General features: G+C 34.5%; 2 protein-coding genes across 2 annotated transcripts; both read left to right on the top strand.

Moving 5' to 3' along the window:
• The first annotated feature begins 2,178 nt into the window (after positions 1-2,178).
• On the top strand, positions 2,179-5,259 carry LOC147389804 (aquaporin PIP1-3-like). The gene is made up of 4 exons (XM_086419132.1): positions 2,179-2,575; positions 3,486-3,781; positions 4,742-4,882; positions 4,982-5,259. Exons 1-4 carry the CDS (start codon positions 2,248-2,250, stop codon positions 5,075-5,077), a joined length of 861 nt encoding a protein of 286 aa, XP_086275258.1. The 5' UTR covers positions 2,179-2,247; the 3' UTR covers positions 5,078-5,259.
• Positions 5,260-8,050: 2,791 nt separating this feature from the next.
• LOC147389805 (short-chain dehydrogenase TIC 32, chloroplastic-like) lies at positions 8,051-14,310 on the top strand. Its single transcript, XM_086417602.1, has 8 exons — positions 8,051-8,281; positions 10,311-10,542; positions 10,687-10,766; positions 11,292-11,445; positions 11,649-11,727; positions 12,580-12,664; positions 13,894-13,940; positions 14,069-14,310. The coding sequence occupies exons 1-8, from the start codon at positions 8,176-8,178 to the stop codon at positions 14,225-14,227; spliced, it is 942 nt and encodes a 313-aa protein (XP_086273728.1). The 5' UTR covers positions 8,051-8,175; the 3' UTR covers positions 14,228-14,310.
• Positions 14,311-16,333: the final 2,023 nt, after the last annotated feature.

The raw sequence follows: 16,333 nt of genomic DNA on the forward strand, positions 1-16,333 counted from the left end.
TTCTTGAGATGCACAAGAAAAAAGATCTACACTTCTATGCACTTGTCACGTCAATTATATATATATATATATTATATTTTTTATCATTAATTTTTTTTATTAGATTAAACGGGATTTAGGCAGGCACCAAACAAGAACAAAAGGAGTTATATTTTGGCATTATTTTTAAATCACCTTTCTCCTCGCTAAATTGTTAGGAACGTGTGAAATGATATCAATTTTAATGTCACTCCAAAACAACTCCATTTCTTTTGAGACAAGATGATATGTAACGAGGTGGAGGAATGAAATCCTCCTCACACACCTCATTGCATGCCACATAAGTTACAACTGAAGAAAATTTTGAAATAGAAAAATTATAGACATTAATTTCTTGGATTGTGATTTATACGGCATGCATTAAGGTGTGGGAGGAGGGTTTTAATCCTCCACCGTGAATGCTTACGATTCAAACTCATTCTTTTGTGGCTGTTAAGTGTGATCAAATGCATAAAATCTGGCCAGTTGAAAAGGACCATTGAACTTAAATAGAAAGTATAGGTGTCTACTGGCTAGACAAAATGTAAAATGCAACAAATCATTGGCCCACCCCTTTATACATAGTAGGCTCAAAAAATACTTCAAGTGGAACTCGAAGATTTTTCAATCAATTTTTGGCATTGTTGGATGACCTACATAGTAAAGAGAATAGGCGCACGCCAAAAATAAGGATTTACATGATTTAGCAGTGTGCTTACATCCATGGATCAAATTAAGAACAACTATTATTTCCATCTTTGGTTTTACATCCCAAAAGATCTCTATTTACAAAAGACTAATGATTTTTTGATGCCCTCATCACAGAATTGTAGACCATTTGCATTAGGATACGTAAAATGCAACAAATCATTGGCCCACCCCTTTGTACATAGTAGGCTCAAAAAAATACTTTAAGTGGAACTCGAAGATTTTTCAATCAATTTTTGGCATTGTTGGATGATCTACATAGTAAAGAGAATAGGCGTATGTCAAAAACAAGGATTTACATGATTTAGTAGTGTGCTTACATTCACAGATCAAATCAAGAACAACTATTATTTTCATATTTGGTTTTACATCCCAAAAGATCTTTATTTACAAAAGACTAATGATTTTCTTATGCCCTCATCACAGAATCGTAGATCATTTGCATTAGGATGTATAGAATCAAAAATCTTTTCTTGTGTATCTCGAGACAAAGGATCTATGATTCTGTGATGGGAGCGTAGGTAAGAGGATGGCATAAGAATATCATGACTCTTTATAAAATTCAGAGCTTGCTAAATACATGTATCTCAACCAAAAAAAAAAAAAAGTCTCAAAGTAAGAAGAAAAATTTCATAATTCCCTTTTACTAATACTTAAAAATAAAAACTCTTCAAAATAGACATAAATACCATTTACACAACAATCTCCATTTTGACTTAACTTTTGTCACATTGAAGAAAATTTGGGATAATAACCTATTACACATGCCCAAAACTCCACCTTGACTTGAATACCATAACCATCTTGAAGAGAAATTGCACATGTCTTACACAATAAAATATGCATCATCTATGCCTAGAATGCAACTCCACCTCAAACTTAAATTAACACGGCTTAGTCACTTGTCTGCTAATGCTGCAAACAATAATCGACCTTTTCTTAACTACTAGCTACACACATGATCAGATCATCCTACTTCATACCAATTTAATCACATGGCCAATGCAAATGAGTAGCTGTCTTGAGTCGATAGTCTAATCAATTTTAGAGAGGACCTCGATCTATCCTTTCGAATCATAGGAACCACCTCACAATTTATCTGTTATATTCTTTGATTTATCAGAATTCCCTTTCAATATCCTTCATCATTCTTTGCCCGTAGAATCTCTCTCGACCTTGAACTTTGTGTCGAACTATGTACAAACTTACTCACACTTTAGAGGGCTGTTTTGTAAATTTCCATCCCAGATTACGAAGCCAATGATGAAAAATATTTGATTCCATTGTAGTAGTTCTGGTGTATTGGAGTGATTCACTCCAAAATTTGTATTAAAAATAAAAACCAAAAGTAAATCAGATAAAGTAAAACAAAATTAAACTAACCCATTTTTCCATTTTATCATTAGATAGATCATGCGTCCAACATTCTATAAATAACCACCAATACTTCATCCCATGTTTCTCATTTCTTCACTGTGGAGTGTCTTTTGAGTTGCATTGTTTCAGAGAGAGAGAGAGAGAATGGAGGGTAAAGAGGAGGATGTTAAGCTTGGAGCAAACAAGTTCTCTGAGAGGCAACCCATAGGGACATCAGCACAGACAGACAAGGACTACAAGGAGCCACCACCTGCACCATTTTTTGAGCCTGGAGAGTTGAAGTCATGGTCATTCTGGAGAGCTGGGATTGCAGAATTCATGGCTACTTTTCTGTTTCTCTACATAACCATTTTGACTGTAATGGGTGTCTCTAAGTCTCCTAACAAGTGTGCCACTGTGGGCATCCAGGGGATTGCTTGGGCTTTTGGGGGTATGATCTTTGCCCTTGTTTACTGCACTGCTGGTATCTCAGGTGAGCTAACAAATTCTTTCTCTGTCTCTTTGAAATTTCTTTTTTTTGGTTTAATGCTTTGATGGGTTCTTCTTCTTTGTATGTTTTTAGAAATATTTGATGGGTTTGTGTTAGTTTTGCAGAATATCTCCACTGTTTCTCTCTTGGGGGTTTCTTCTTTCTTTTCTATATTTTAGAAATATTTGATCTGTCTATTTTAGTTTCCAGAATATCTCCACATTCTGTCTCTTGGGGTTTTCTTCTTCTTCTTCTTCTTTGTTTTTTTTAGGGGGTGGTATATTTTAGAAATATTTGACGGGTTTGTGTTAGTTTTGCATAATATCTCCACTGTTTCTCTCTTTGGTGTTTCTTTTGTACATTTTAGAAATATTTGAAGGGTCTCTGTTAGTTTTCATAATATCTCCACATTCTGTCTCTTGGGGTTTTCTTCTTCTTCTTTGTTTTTTTTAGGTGGTGGTATATTTTAGAAATATTTGACGGGTTTTTGTTAGTTTTGCAGAATATCTCCACTGTTTCTCTCTTTGGTGTTTCTTTTGTACATTTTATAAATATTTGATGGGTCTCTGTTAGTTTTCATAATATCTCCACATTCTGTCGCTTGGGGTCTTCTTTTTTTTCGGTTGTAAGTTTTAGAAATATTTGACGGGTTTGTGTTGGTTTTGCAGAATATCTCCACTGTTTCTCTCTTTGGGGTTTCTTTTCTTTATTTTAGAAAATTTTGATGGGTCTCTGTTAGTTTTCATAATATCTCCACATTCTGTCTCTTGGGGTTTCTTCTTCTTCTTTTTTATTTATTTATTTTTATAGAAATATTTGATGGGTCTGTGTTAAATACTCACAATGTCTCTTCTGTTCTTCTCTTGGGTATCTCTCAGCTTCATTTTCTCCCTGTGTGTTGTTTGTTGAATAGGTGGTCACATAAACCCTGCTGTAACATTTGGTCTGCTTTTAGCAAGGAAGCTCTCCCTAACCAGGGCAGTGTTCTACATGGTAATGCAATGCCTTGGTGCCATATGTGGTGCTGGTGTTATTAAGGGATTTGAGAATCACTCTTATGTGACAGCTGGTGGTGGAGCCAATGTTGTCAACCATGGGTACACCAAGGGTGATGGTCTTGGTGCTGAGATTGTTGGCACCTTTGTCCTTGTCTACACTGTCTTCTCTGCAACTGATGCCAAGAGAAACGCCAGAGACTCACATGTCCCTGTACGTATTCCTTCTTTTATATGTTGTGTAGTTGTAGCTCTTTCTTGATCTATGATTCATCTGGTGTTGTAGCTTTAGTCTTTCACGTGTATAGTGTAGGGTAATTTTTTTAGTTTTATTTATTTATTTTAAATCCATTGTTCATGAAGATATTGTTGATTATAACTTAGTTTTCATGTTGTTCTGTATGTGGCTTTTCCGAATTATTTCTAAATTATAACATTTTCCTGGGTTATGTTTTAAGAGCTGGTCTTCAGGGGGGGTTGGGGGTTGACACCAAAAGTGGTTTTTGGGTTACCACTTCTTTGGTCTTTCATGTGTTTGGTTACATTTGGGTTCTTGTAGTTCTTGATGATTAAAAGTGTGTGTTATGTTTTTAGGCCTTGTATTGTGATGGAGGTAGCTTTATACTGGCATAAGGGATACAAAGCTACCTCCACCACAATAGGGACAATTTCATACTTTTTGCCCTAGGAACAAAATTGCATTTTTTACTATTTATCTATTAAATAACACCAACTCTATCTAGGTTTTTGACGATTTTCAGTTTTTCTCAGTGAAAATGAGATTGAGAAATTGAAATCTGGTTTTCACATGAATGGTGAAAGCGTCGCAGACGTACTTAGGCAATCTTGCCGAATCATGTAAATTCTGTGTCATGTTATCTTTACTTCGATTTGATTGTCATCATCGATTCTTATGCATGATTTTCTACAATAAACCCTATAAACACACACCTCTACACGTATAGCATGGGCTTTCATGCATCTCCACGCATTGTAAATGATGTACTGGCATGTTTAAGGGGCATGGGTGATGTAAATTTGTATAGAATGTGCGATCCTTACTTCCATCTCTTTGAAATACCCATATAAAGTAATTGATAATACCCTAATAAAGCAATCAATTAGTTTTCTTTTACTACTAGTGATTAACTAACTATAAATGATTTTATTACAGCTTCTGGCACCTCTCCCAATTGGATTTGCAGTGTTCTTGGTACACTTGGCCACGATCCCCATAACAGGAACTGGCATCAATCCTGCTAGGAGCCTTGGTGCTGCCATCATCTTTAACAAATCCCATGCATGGGATGACCATGTAAGGCGGCGACTCTCCTCCTAATTGTTTTGTTCATGAGAGATTAAAATCGCTATTAACACACTAATGATTTCAATTCTTCTTTTTTTTGGTCTTCAGTGGATATTCTGGGTGGGACCCTTCATTGGAGCTGCTCTTGCTGCAATGTACCACCAAGTCATCATCAGGGCCATCCCATTCAAGGCTAGAGCTTAAAGTTGTCCTACATCAATGCCATCCATCCATCCTCCTCTCTATTGTTTTTTTTTTTCTTTGATCTTCTGGTTGTTGAGTCTCTTGATCTTTTCCTTGTTAAATCAATTTGATTATTTCTTTAACTTATCAAGTGATATTGTGGATTTTTTTAACTTGGCTATGAAGATTCTCTTTTCTTTACATGTAACATTCCTCAAACAAGGAGCAAAACAAGATCATAAGTGTTCTAATTTGTAAATGGGAAAGAAATGGCATCTTCTACACAAAGGGTATTTTCACATTTCCCACCATAAGAATATAAATAAACCCACAAGCGATTTTGTAATTCTTGCAATTCTGACGTGGAGGTGTGCATATAACCGCAGATGGTTTTTACTCGTTTCGCAAGGAAACAAATATATGGGTATGTGCGCACCTATAAGGGAAGATCACACAAATCAAGCAAAGGACAATAAATCAGACAAATAGCCGAAAATCATGCTTGTACAGCTAATAAATCACAGCACATTAATTCTCTGAAACAGTCAACTTTGTACAGCCTTACTCTTAGCTAGTTTCCTAGAATAGAGTTCAACACATTAATTCTCTGAAACATTAATTCTCTGAAACAGTCAACTTTGTACAAGGTGCTGTTTGTTAAACTGAAAAAAATAAGTGCTGAATAGCATTAAGCGCTGAAACTTATAAGCGCTGAATTTAAGTGCTAAAAAAGTTGTTTGTTTAGATGCTGAATCATGTTTGTTACACATTGCTGAAACTGATAAATTATCTTTGTTACCCTTACAATCATATTATACATTGTTTGCATGTTTTAAATGCTTATTTATTATCAAACACAATAAAATATATTATTTCTTATAAAATTAAAATACAATTTATTTTTAAATAATAAATAATACTCAAATCTTCAATTTATAAATAATAATTTCTATTTATAAAAGCCCACAAATTTCAAATTAAAAATAATAATGTCATACAAGTCACCAAAATTTGAAATCAACTTTAAAAATAACTTAATTTTTTATGAATAATTTTCGATGGAAATGAAGAATGTGTAATTATAAAAGCACCCTATGAATTAATAAGGGCAACCCACACTATAGCCATTTTTTGTTTTGTTTTATATGGATTAAAATTTTTGGAATGACCAAATTTTTAGTGAGGATAATTTATATGGTCTAGAGATCATCCTCACCAAAAATCAGTTTATTTTGAAACTTCTAACTCGTTAAAAATAGTTTTCAAAAAAAAAAATGGACAATTTACGATTCTTGAACTTGTTTTGATAGGGTTAAAAGTTTCAAGATGTGCTGATTTTTTGTGAGAATGATCTCCTCATTGTAGAGATCATCCTCACCAAAAATCAACTCATTCCAAAATTTTTAACCCATATAAGACAAAATAATTTAGCTATGGTGTGGGTTTATTAAGTTTGTGGGGTGTCTATATACTTATCCATGGGATATAGGAGGTAATATCCTTTTAAGAATAAGGGCATAGTTGTCCATGCTCAAAAAAACAAAGGGCATACTTGTCCGTGTTGAAAAAGCGAAGTGCTTACCGCTTCAGCACTTTTTTTCAGCATCAAAATAGTGCTGAATTTTTTTCACTTATTTTCAGCAATAAGCACGAGTAAACAAACGCGCTATTTTGATAAAAGTGCTGAATTTAATTTTTTTCAGCAATAAGCACTGAAAAATAGCGCAAACAAACACCACCTTACTCTTAGCTAGTTTCCTAGAATAGAGTTCAGCACATTAATTCTCTGAAACAGTCAACTTTGTACAACCTTACTCTTAGCTAGTTTCCTAGAATAGAGTTTGTAATTCCTGTATTTAAATGCACATGACTACCATGTAAATAATTAGAAGAAGAGTTTTGTCATTTTACTTTAGAACAAAGATATTGTTCTTATTCAATTCTCATCAGCACCTACACGTCAGAATTGTGAGAATCGCAGTAAATCCTGTGTCATCCCAGCATTAGTGGTTATATAATCAAACCTTAAAGATCGTGTAAGTGATTGATTCACTTATGGTGTGATTTTTATAAAAAATCACTTGTGGGGTTTATTACCTCAATACATGCCATGTAAGTCACAATTCAAGGAAATTTTAAAAAAGAGACATTTTAGGCATTAGTGGTTATATAATCACATCTTAAAGATTGTAAGGTAAGTAATTGATTCACTTATGGTGTGATTTTTATAAAAGATTCACTTGCGGGGTTTATTAACTCAATACATGCCATGTATTGAGTTATGGCTCACGTGGCATGTGTTAAGGTGTGGGAGAAGGGTTTGAATTCATCATCCCAGGTGCCTATAAATATACCCCCTTGCATTTTGTTCTCTTTAACAAAGAGAAGACCTTATTTTAGAAAAATCCCTTTTATGAATAACAGTTACCATCTAGGAACCTTTTTTGTTTCTCATAAATTAATAAAATGACATTACCCAAAATATCTTTGAACAAAACCATTACCCTCAAGAAACAAAAGATGGAGATTTTATATCACCAAACCCAACAAATTTTGGAGCAATGATATAAAATTTGTATGAGAATAAGATGACTTGGGTGAGTCATCACGGTCTCAAAGACTAATGTGTAAGATAGTCTACACGTGAATTGTCCATCACATTGACTCGTTCTAGACTTCTCGTAAAATGACTTGAATGAGTCGAGTCCGTGACAATGTAGGTAGACTAGATAAGTTATCAGTTTTTAAAAATTATGGGTTGAAGATTATAAATTTTGAGAGAAAATCAAAGGAATTTTTAGTTAGAAGTTGCATTTGAGAGGGCACTCAGGTCATTTAACATTAGTTCATGAGAGAAGACTGAGATCAAGGGGTATGTCATTAATGAGCTTGAAAATGCAGGAGTTATCTCAAATATTACCTAACGTGTTGAGGGGTATCTCTAAATCACCACAATTTAAAACATAGAAATGTGTGCATGGCAAACCGTAGTGACCATCTTTCTGTCGTGATGCCATTGGATTTTTCTTGAGCAGAAAGCAAATATAAACGGAGGGTCTCTGAGAAGGAATCTTGTCGTCTCTTTGGGAAATATTTAGCTTTTTTCTTTGGGGTAAAAAATGTGGATTTTTGGTAGGAAAGGCCCTTCTGGGTTCTCAGCTTGTTCTACAGCAGAGGAAGTTACACAAGGAATTGATGGAACTGGTCTCACTGCCATCGTTACAGGTATAAAATATGATCTAGGTTTTCTTTTTTATTCTCTTTTACTGTGATTTTAGTTAAATTGGGTGCATGAACACTTGAATAAATGGGTTTTTTTAAAGAAATGAAAAAACATGTTGTTTGGTGAAGAAACATGTGTTGTTTGATGTGGGTCTTGCACGAATTTCAGTTTAATATTGTTGGGGTTAATTTTTTAATGGAAAGACCACAAAGGATCGATATGAATAAGGGGGTTGTTGTTTGATGGATGTGTTGTTAGGATTTAGTCTCTATAAGATTTGTAGAAGATTAAAAAAAAAAAAAAAAAAGTTCTTTTGGAGCATTGGAATGTGTGGATGTGTTTTTGCTATTGTTTCCCGACAATTCAAGGGAGTTTACACTCTGGATTAAGGCTTTCATTCCACCCGGGATGTTAGGCATAAGGCTTTAATGATCGAGATGAGGGTGTTTTGTTGTCTGTTGATTTCATGAAAAGTTGTCTCATTTATAGCTAAAGAATTGGGGGCTTCATGGTTAGGGATTTTGCTCGACCATGTTTGGTTGGCACCCTCAGATACTAAATTAAAGGATATGCAATGTTGGATCAGAGTCAAAACCTTGTTAAGTTCCCAAGCTTAACCTGTAAAGAAGCATGATGGATTGTTTGGATCATCTAGGTGTAGTAGGTTTGACATGGCTCTGTATAAACTTGATTGGAGGAACATGATATTTTTCTGCCGACCACAAAATTTTCGGATAAGGTTTCGATGATAATGATGATGTAGTAGTCGCAGGATTATGGTGATGGTTATGGTGAGATCCTATTTGGAATTACTTGGTTATAAAGCAACAACTCTTTCGGGTGGTCTTTAAGTCTAAGGCTTGTGATCAGGGCTGGCTCGATATAAGTTGAGGCCTAAGGCGAAACCTCAAAACGAGGCCTTTTTGATTTTCAATATATTAATATAAATAATACTAATAATTTATGTAAATAATAAAAAATAGTTAAAATTTATTTTTCTCGCTTTTTAAGATGCAAAATTACTAATTAAAAACCTTTTAAGGTGTAGGAACTAGGAAGGTTGAGGATCTAAACAGATGTGGAAAGGATTAACTAAAAAAATTATGGAGTTTTGATTTTTGAAGATTCTATAAAATTTTATAGAATTTTTAGTTTTTTTAGAAGACTTCAACTTGGATTTTTTCGAAGATCTAAAGAGTTTATTATTTGTTGGGAAGCAACCCTTTCTAATCTCATAATCTATTTTTTAGTTATTTATTTTTGAAATCCTCCCAATTCCAACGTGTGCGGGTTTATTAAAAGATTTTTGGGAAGAAATTTCCAATTTATGGAAATTTTCAAGGTTTATTAAAAAAATATTTAAAAAAAATCTCCTCTGTTTGAATATTAAAAAAAAGGATTTGTTTGTGGAGGAATTTTCACCGTGTTAACCTTAACAAATTTTTTTGGGGGCCTTCTGTCGTCATGAGGCCTTAGGCCATGGCCTAAGTGGCCTTATGCTTGAGCCGGCCCTGCTTGTGATTTGGGAAACTTGTTTTTCCTCATTATCACCTTCCTCTGTTTTGTTCAAAGAGATGGATATGAGGTCATCATGGTTGATATGAGGCCATTTTGAAATACATTTCTCTTCTGCCTTTCCTTCGATGCAGTATTTGCATTTTCTGATGATAAAGTGTTCTCATTTTCAAAAGGAAAAAAAAGAGAGGCCAAAATGAGAATTTTCTTGTTACTTCTGTAGTTACTGGTCAGGACTTTCTCCACCCCAGCAAACCCACCAGGAAAAAAATGTTTATTTGGACATCAATTGTTACTTCATGTCTAACTTTTTGGCATATGGTGAATATGTTTCTGATTTTGATACTGTGAGTACTGTGATAGTCACAAGTGGATATATAACATGAATTATTTACTTCGTTTTGGTTAATATTGTTATAGAGTGCATGGAAGATCTAAAAATAACTTGTATCAAGAAGCATTTCGTATTTGCTCTTTTGACATTTTTTTTAATGATTGTTTTCATTGTAATTGTAGGAGCATCAAGTGGTATTGGCACTGAGACAACTCGTGTTCTTGCATTACATGGAGTCCACGTGGTTATGGCAGTTAGAAATGTGGTTGCTGGTAGGGATGTAAAAGAAGCTATAGTCAAGGAAATTCCCAATGCGAAAGTTGATCTCATGGAGTTAGATCTCAGCTCAATAGCATCTGTAAAGAAATTTTCATTGGAATTCATTTCCTTGGGTCTTCCACTGAACTTCCTCATGTAAGAAAATCGAAGAATAGGAGCAATTATGATTGCTGGCTGTCACACAATTTTTTTATGTGGATTTTCTGCTGCATTGATTTGGTTATTTTATTTTAAATAGCTTGATGAACAAAGGGTATCTCTGTTCTTCTTTGTTTGAAGTAACAATGCAGGAGTCATGGCTCCCCCCTTCATGCTTTCTCAAGACAACATGGAGATCCAGTTTGCAACAAACCATATAGGTATGCCACGTATTTGTTGTATCATGTCAATCGTAGAAGATTTGAGTGAAAGAAAAGTGTTCATGGTCAGTAGTAGCTTTTTGATGTCCTGAATTGCTTTAAACTTTAACCATCAACAACCAACACAAGTTTCAAACTTTTGAAGATTCAATTATACTTCTCCTTCATGTTTTGATTAGTGTTCCATATTTCGAAATGCTAGAATTCTGAGGTGGTTCCTTTGCAATATTGATCAATTTAGTTTTCAAGGCATTATGATTACAGTAGCTGCCTTATGTGTTGCCAATGAAGCACAATATTTTATTTGAAACCGTACACAAATGAGTGTATTTAATCTATTTGCAAGCCAATGTTATCGAATTTTTTTTCCCATTTATATGTTGTGTGTAGATTAAAAGCCGTGTATACCATATATTTTCTTCTATTGAAATACTTGAGTGAGGCTAGTCAAATTGTGCCTTTTTCTCAGATGACTTCAATGTTGAGTGCAAGGATTGATGAAGAGAGATGATTTTCTTTTTGCAGGTCATTTTATTTTGACAAATCTTTTGTTGGAGACCATGAAAAACACAGCAGAACAAAGTAACATAGAAGGAAGAATCGTCAATGTCTCTTCAGAAGGTCACCGACTTTCATACCGTGAAGGAATTCGTTTTGATAAAATCAATGATGAATCAGGGTAACACCACTCCAATACCATTTACTTTACGCTACTCCCAACCTTGGAGATGGTGGATAACATTTGTTATTAGTCAATGACCTCAGCACTAAGCAGTTCTTGCTTTCTTGTCATTATCATGTAGGATTCTTTTGTTTGGGGAAGTTTCTTCAAAATGGAAAAATTGGATGTCTTAATTTGTCTTTGCACTTGATAACATGCAGGTACAGCACCTTAGGTGCATATGGTCAGTCGAAACTGGCTAATATATTACATGCTAATGAGCTTTCAAGACGCCTAAAGGTATTCCCTTTATTCAGGAATATTAGTCAAGAAAGGAGTTGGTGAATGATATTCTTTGTTGTACTCTTTTGATGTGAAATATTTTTTTTGATGATTGTTTGCATTCTGTTTGGTTTTCTGAAATTTCTTTGTAAGCAACAAACAAATCCCAATGCTTTTGTGTGTCAAACATTTTATTTTTTATTTGTAAACCGGGAATTGGACTGAGAATAAATAATAAACAGGAGTTATTCACTGAAGCCCATGCCAAGGATTTTAGTATTCTCTGAGCCGGGTCTGATTTGTTATATCCAATAACATGGATGCCTTCATTACCGGGTTAACATCTTATTCCATTTGTCATCTTTTGGATGCCCCTCATTGTGAGGTTCCATTTTACATTCTTGTGGTAAAACTCTGAATATTTGGATGCTTCATATTCTGTTTTCAGTTTTCCCTCTTTTCACCATTTCCGTGTTTGACCATCTCTTATGTATCTCACAATTTGGTTTGGTTTCTCCTAGCATATATATTTGAACATGTAAAGGGAAATGTATGTCACATTTTCCCAAATCTTCTTTTTTTTCTTCTTCTTCTGTCTATTTTTGAAATGGTCATGGTTGTATGCTTGTTTTCGTTTGCAAAGGTTCTCATACTACGTTGAGTTCGTCTTATATATCCCTGCTTAGGTTGTACACAATAGCTCTAGTTTTAACAGTCACATATGCCTTTTCTGCGTGCATCATTTAATCCAATTCTTTGATTTGCTAGCTCCTACTCCACAAATATCACTCCCTCTATTTCATGTAGTTATTTTATTGTCCTAGTCAGAACTGTCATGGTTATGATGGTTTGTTCTCATTCATTGAACAGGAAGATGGGGTGAACATTACTGCTAATTCACTTCATCCAGGAGCTATTGCGACCAATCTTCTGCGGCATCATAGTTTCATTGATGGTATATCACTGAGCTATTTTTTTCCACTTTTAAAAAAATATATATATATTTATACTCATGGCATACACAGCATGGTTGTCAAAAGCTCGTCCTGAGGCATAGGCGTGGCTTAAGCAGCAAAAAAAAGTTCCAATTTCTTATATGTTGTAATAAAGGTCATGCAAAATGAAAAAGAAATAGAAAAACAGAAAACATAAATTCCAAATAAAAACGAGGATACATACATCATCAAACATCATTTGAGACTTTTTTTTTTGATAAGCATAATAAATTGAAAAGAGGGCAAACAAATTACAAGGAGGCTGAGAAAGCCTCACAAAGAGCAACAAAGAAAAGGAAAACTCCAGCATCAATGATTATATAAAGAGTTACATCTAAAAACAAAGTCATCAAAAGTAATTCCCGCAAACTATATGTTCTGTTTTGACCAAAGGTATAAACAACCCAAGATCTTCAAGAAACCTACATGAAAGCTACTAATCTTACATTAGAGACTGTTATTTTCCAAAAAAATTTCCAAAAAATGGAGAGAAGCCATAACAGTACGTACATCTTTCTTCCTGTCTGTCGGGCACAGCTGGTAGCGACGGGGGCTTAATTACCTTAGCCAATTTTTTTTTTTTTTTTTGGAGGGGGGTTGGGGTTAATATTTGACCCTTACAAAATAATTTAGACATACACCTCCATATTTTGGTGAATGTTTGAGTTACCTGTTGTGTCCTAAAACTGATGGCATACCCGCCTAGACCATGGTCTTTTATGGGTGACTACCAAAATGCTTCTCTTTTAATTTCCGCATAGAAGTGGTGGCACCCAAGTGTCTCGATGGCCTAAGTGGGTGCTTTGCCTCCTAGGCACTGCTGTTGACAATCATGACAATCATGGCATACATACATTAAAAACTGTGTTAGAATACACGTCAACATTTAACAGGACAATTAACACATTTTTCCTCTTCAAGTTAAACCTATATATATATATGTATCCCGTTCATGTGGATGCTTCACCTGTTACACCTCACAATGCGTTCAAATGCTTTATATTTGCCAAGCATAGAGAACTTATCCTTGCTTCCCCCAGTTTCTTTATTCCATTCGAGAAAATTTTCCACTATTCAATTTCGTTAACTCGTAGAATTTTCTTTTATTTTGCATATTTGATTTGAATTGCTTGCCTGATCAAGTGGGGTTCCTTATTGATTCTCCGAGTCTTCCATTGGTTTGATGTAGGCATCGTTGGGTGGGTTGGCAAATACGTGATAAAAAATGTTCCACAGGTTTGGTTATATATTTTGATAGAACCAAATGTAATGGATTCTTATAGATATATAAATGTGTTTTTCCACAATTCTACGTCAATGAGTTGCTCATTTATTATTTCTTCTTTTACTGGACATGTTCGCAGGGGGCAGCAACGACATCTTATGTGGCACTACATCCACAGGTCAAGGGTGTAAGTGGTGAGTATTTTTCGGACAGTAACATAGCAAAACCAAGTGCTCAAGCTAAAGATGAAGAGCTGGCAAAGAAGTTATGGGATTTCAGCATGAATTTTATGAATTAATTATGTCTACTCCAATACGCAGAACTCTAAACACACATATGTTATTTACAGTATGGATGACAATAAATTCAGAATGTTTGCTATATTGAATTTGATGTTGCTATTATAGAGTTCGATGCAGAATCCTGGAACTGTGGAGAACCAAAATAAAAAATAAAAAAAATACTAAAATGGTGAATTTATGTCGTCAAGTCTTAATGATTAGACATGAGTTCTTGAGCGAAAAAATTTTCACTCAGATAATCCAGGATCCACCAATCACTTGAGTCCATGGCATTCCTAATTTACAAAACTACCCTTGCTAGGCTCGACGTGGCACACATTAGAGAGTATGTGAGCTTTGTGATGAAACAAATTTGTGACTGTAAAATCTCTCGTTAGGATTTTGTTAAGTAATTTTCTCAATATATTTTTTATTACATGAAAAGTGACTTTCCATGGAATTTGAAATCCATGAAAAAAATAGTGGTGGAAAGTAAGTAGGGTTGGAAAATCAAAATTTTTGTTTGATTTTATTTGGATAAAATAATAGGAAAATTATATGAGGAAAAAGAGGGAGGGGAGGATGTGGTGGTGGTGGTGGTGGTGGCGGTGGCGACGGTGGCGGTGGAGGTGAAGAAGAAGAGGAGAGAACATGGTGGTGGTGGTGATGGTGGCAGTGGTGACGGAGGTAAGTGAGGAAAAAGATGATGAAAAAGATGAGGGGAGAACATGGTAGTGGAGGTGGTGACGGAGGTGAGGGATGGAGAAGGAGAAGAAAAAGAGAAAGAAAGAAGGTGGTCGGAGATGGTGATGATGACGAGGTTAGTGTGATGATGGTGATGGTAGTTGTAGAGAAGAAAAAGATATGGTGGAGAAGAATTGGGGATGGAAAATATGGGTGGATTTCACTTTCCCACCTATATGAGTGGAAAAATGAAATTCATGTTTTGATGAACTTTTTAATTGAAATGAAAAATGTTTTTTTACTTTCATGTGCAATCAAACACTTGAAAAATGTCATTTTTTTCCACCTTATTTTTCATGTACAATCAAACATACCCTTAAATTTGATTGAGATGTGTCTATATCACATAACACTCATGAGACAATCTCTACTTTAGCTATCAAGCTTTATTTTATATGAGCAATTCAAATCTATCTATCCTTATATTTGACAAAATCAAAATTAAAAATAAAATAAAATATGGCTTTGGGATATTTCTTTGGCCATAACCATAGGTCTCATGTGTGGTCAATATGCATGCAACAATTTAGGCCCTTCATGTCCGTGAGAGAGAGGGATGGGATGTGTGTGTGTGGTATATAAAGGGGGGACCTTTCTTCAATAATGTTGACCTAAGCAAAAGAGTAAGAGTCAATAATAAATTGAAATTTTTTTTTTTTTTTTTCTTTCTGTTGTTGGCTAATTTTTCTTATTTTAGTTGTGATTGGTGAAGGAAAAAAACTTTTAATAATGGAAAAATCCACAAATAATTATCGTGAGAGAGAGAGGGATGGGGTGTGTGTGTGTTTTAAGGGGGAGGAGGGGGACCTCAATAATGTTGACCTAAGCAAAAGAGAGAGTCAATAATAAATTAAAATTTTGTTAGTTCTTTTTTTTTTTTTGTGTGCTAATTCTTCTTATTTTAGTCATGATTGGTGAAGGAAAAAAAATAAATTTAATGATGAAAAAATTCATAAATAATTATTAAAATTTTTAAAAATATCGAAATTGTTACATGCGTTGATAGAGCTATTACATATTGTTGACAAATCATTATCAAATTATTAACACTATGGGCTAGCTTTGTCAACACTTTTGAAATAAACAAAAAATTTGTAATTATTAGAGAAATTTTTCTTTAATAATCTCAAATTTCAAGAGTAAGATAAATAATTGAAAAAAATAAATAAATTAAGCAGGACCGTAGGAAAAGAGGAAGAAGGTACCCCCTTGGGCTCCTATAACTGTGAATTCGCTTTTTGACTTTTAGTCATGACTCATGACCAAATCAGAATGAGTTTGAAAAGAGTCAAATCTGAGTCAGCCCAAGTTAGAATGAGTTTCGAATCACCTATAATATTTGAGTTGGCAACGGGTAATCAACTCCATCATCGGATAAA

The sequence above is a fragment of the Akebia trifoliata genome, chromosome 12 (assembly GCF_017979445.1).
Source record: "Akebia trifoliata isolate Shusen 1 chromosome 12, ASM1797944v1, whole genome shotgun sequence".
In the NCBI taxonomy this organism is placed as follows: domain Eukaryota; kingdom Viridiplantae; phylum Streptophyta; class Magnoliopsida; order Ranunculales; family Lardizabalaceae; genus Akebia; species Akebia trifoliata.

What these genes read in the sequence shown, in the direction of transcription:
- LOC147389804 (XM_086419132.1), top strand. Translation starts at nt 2,248, where the DNA reads ATGGAGGGTAAAGAGGAGGATGTTAAGCTTGGAGCAAACAAGTTCTCT. An exon ending in CCAGAGACTCACATGTCCCT is followed by an intron (nt 3,782 to 4,741) that starts GTACGTATTCCT and finishes ATTTTATTACAG; the next exon opens with CTTCTGGCACCTCTCCCAAT. An exon ending in CCCATGCATGGGATGACCAT is followed by an intron (nt 4,883 to 4,981) that starts GTAAGGCGGCGA and finishes TTTGGTCTTCAG; the next exon opens with TGGATATTCTGGGTGGGACC.
- LOC147389805 (XM_086417602.1), top strand. Translation starts at nt 8,176, where the DNA reads ATGTGGATTTTTGGTAGGAAAGGCCCTTCTGGGTTCTCAGCTTGTTCT. An exon ending in AGCTTTCAAGACGCCTAAAG is followed by an intron (nt 11,728 to 12,579) that starts GTATTCCCTTTA and finishes TTCATTGAACAG; the next exon opens with GAAGATGGGGTGAACATTAC. An exon ending in GCATCATAGTTTCATTGATG is followed by an intron (nt 12,665 to 13,893) that starts GTATATCACTGA and finishes GGTTTGATGTAG; the next exon opens with GCATCGTTGGGTGGGTTGGC.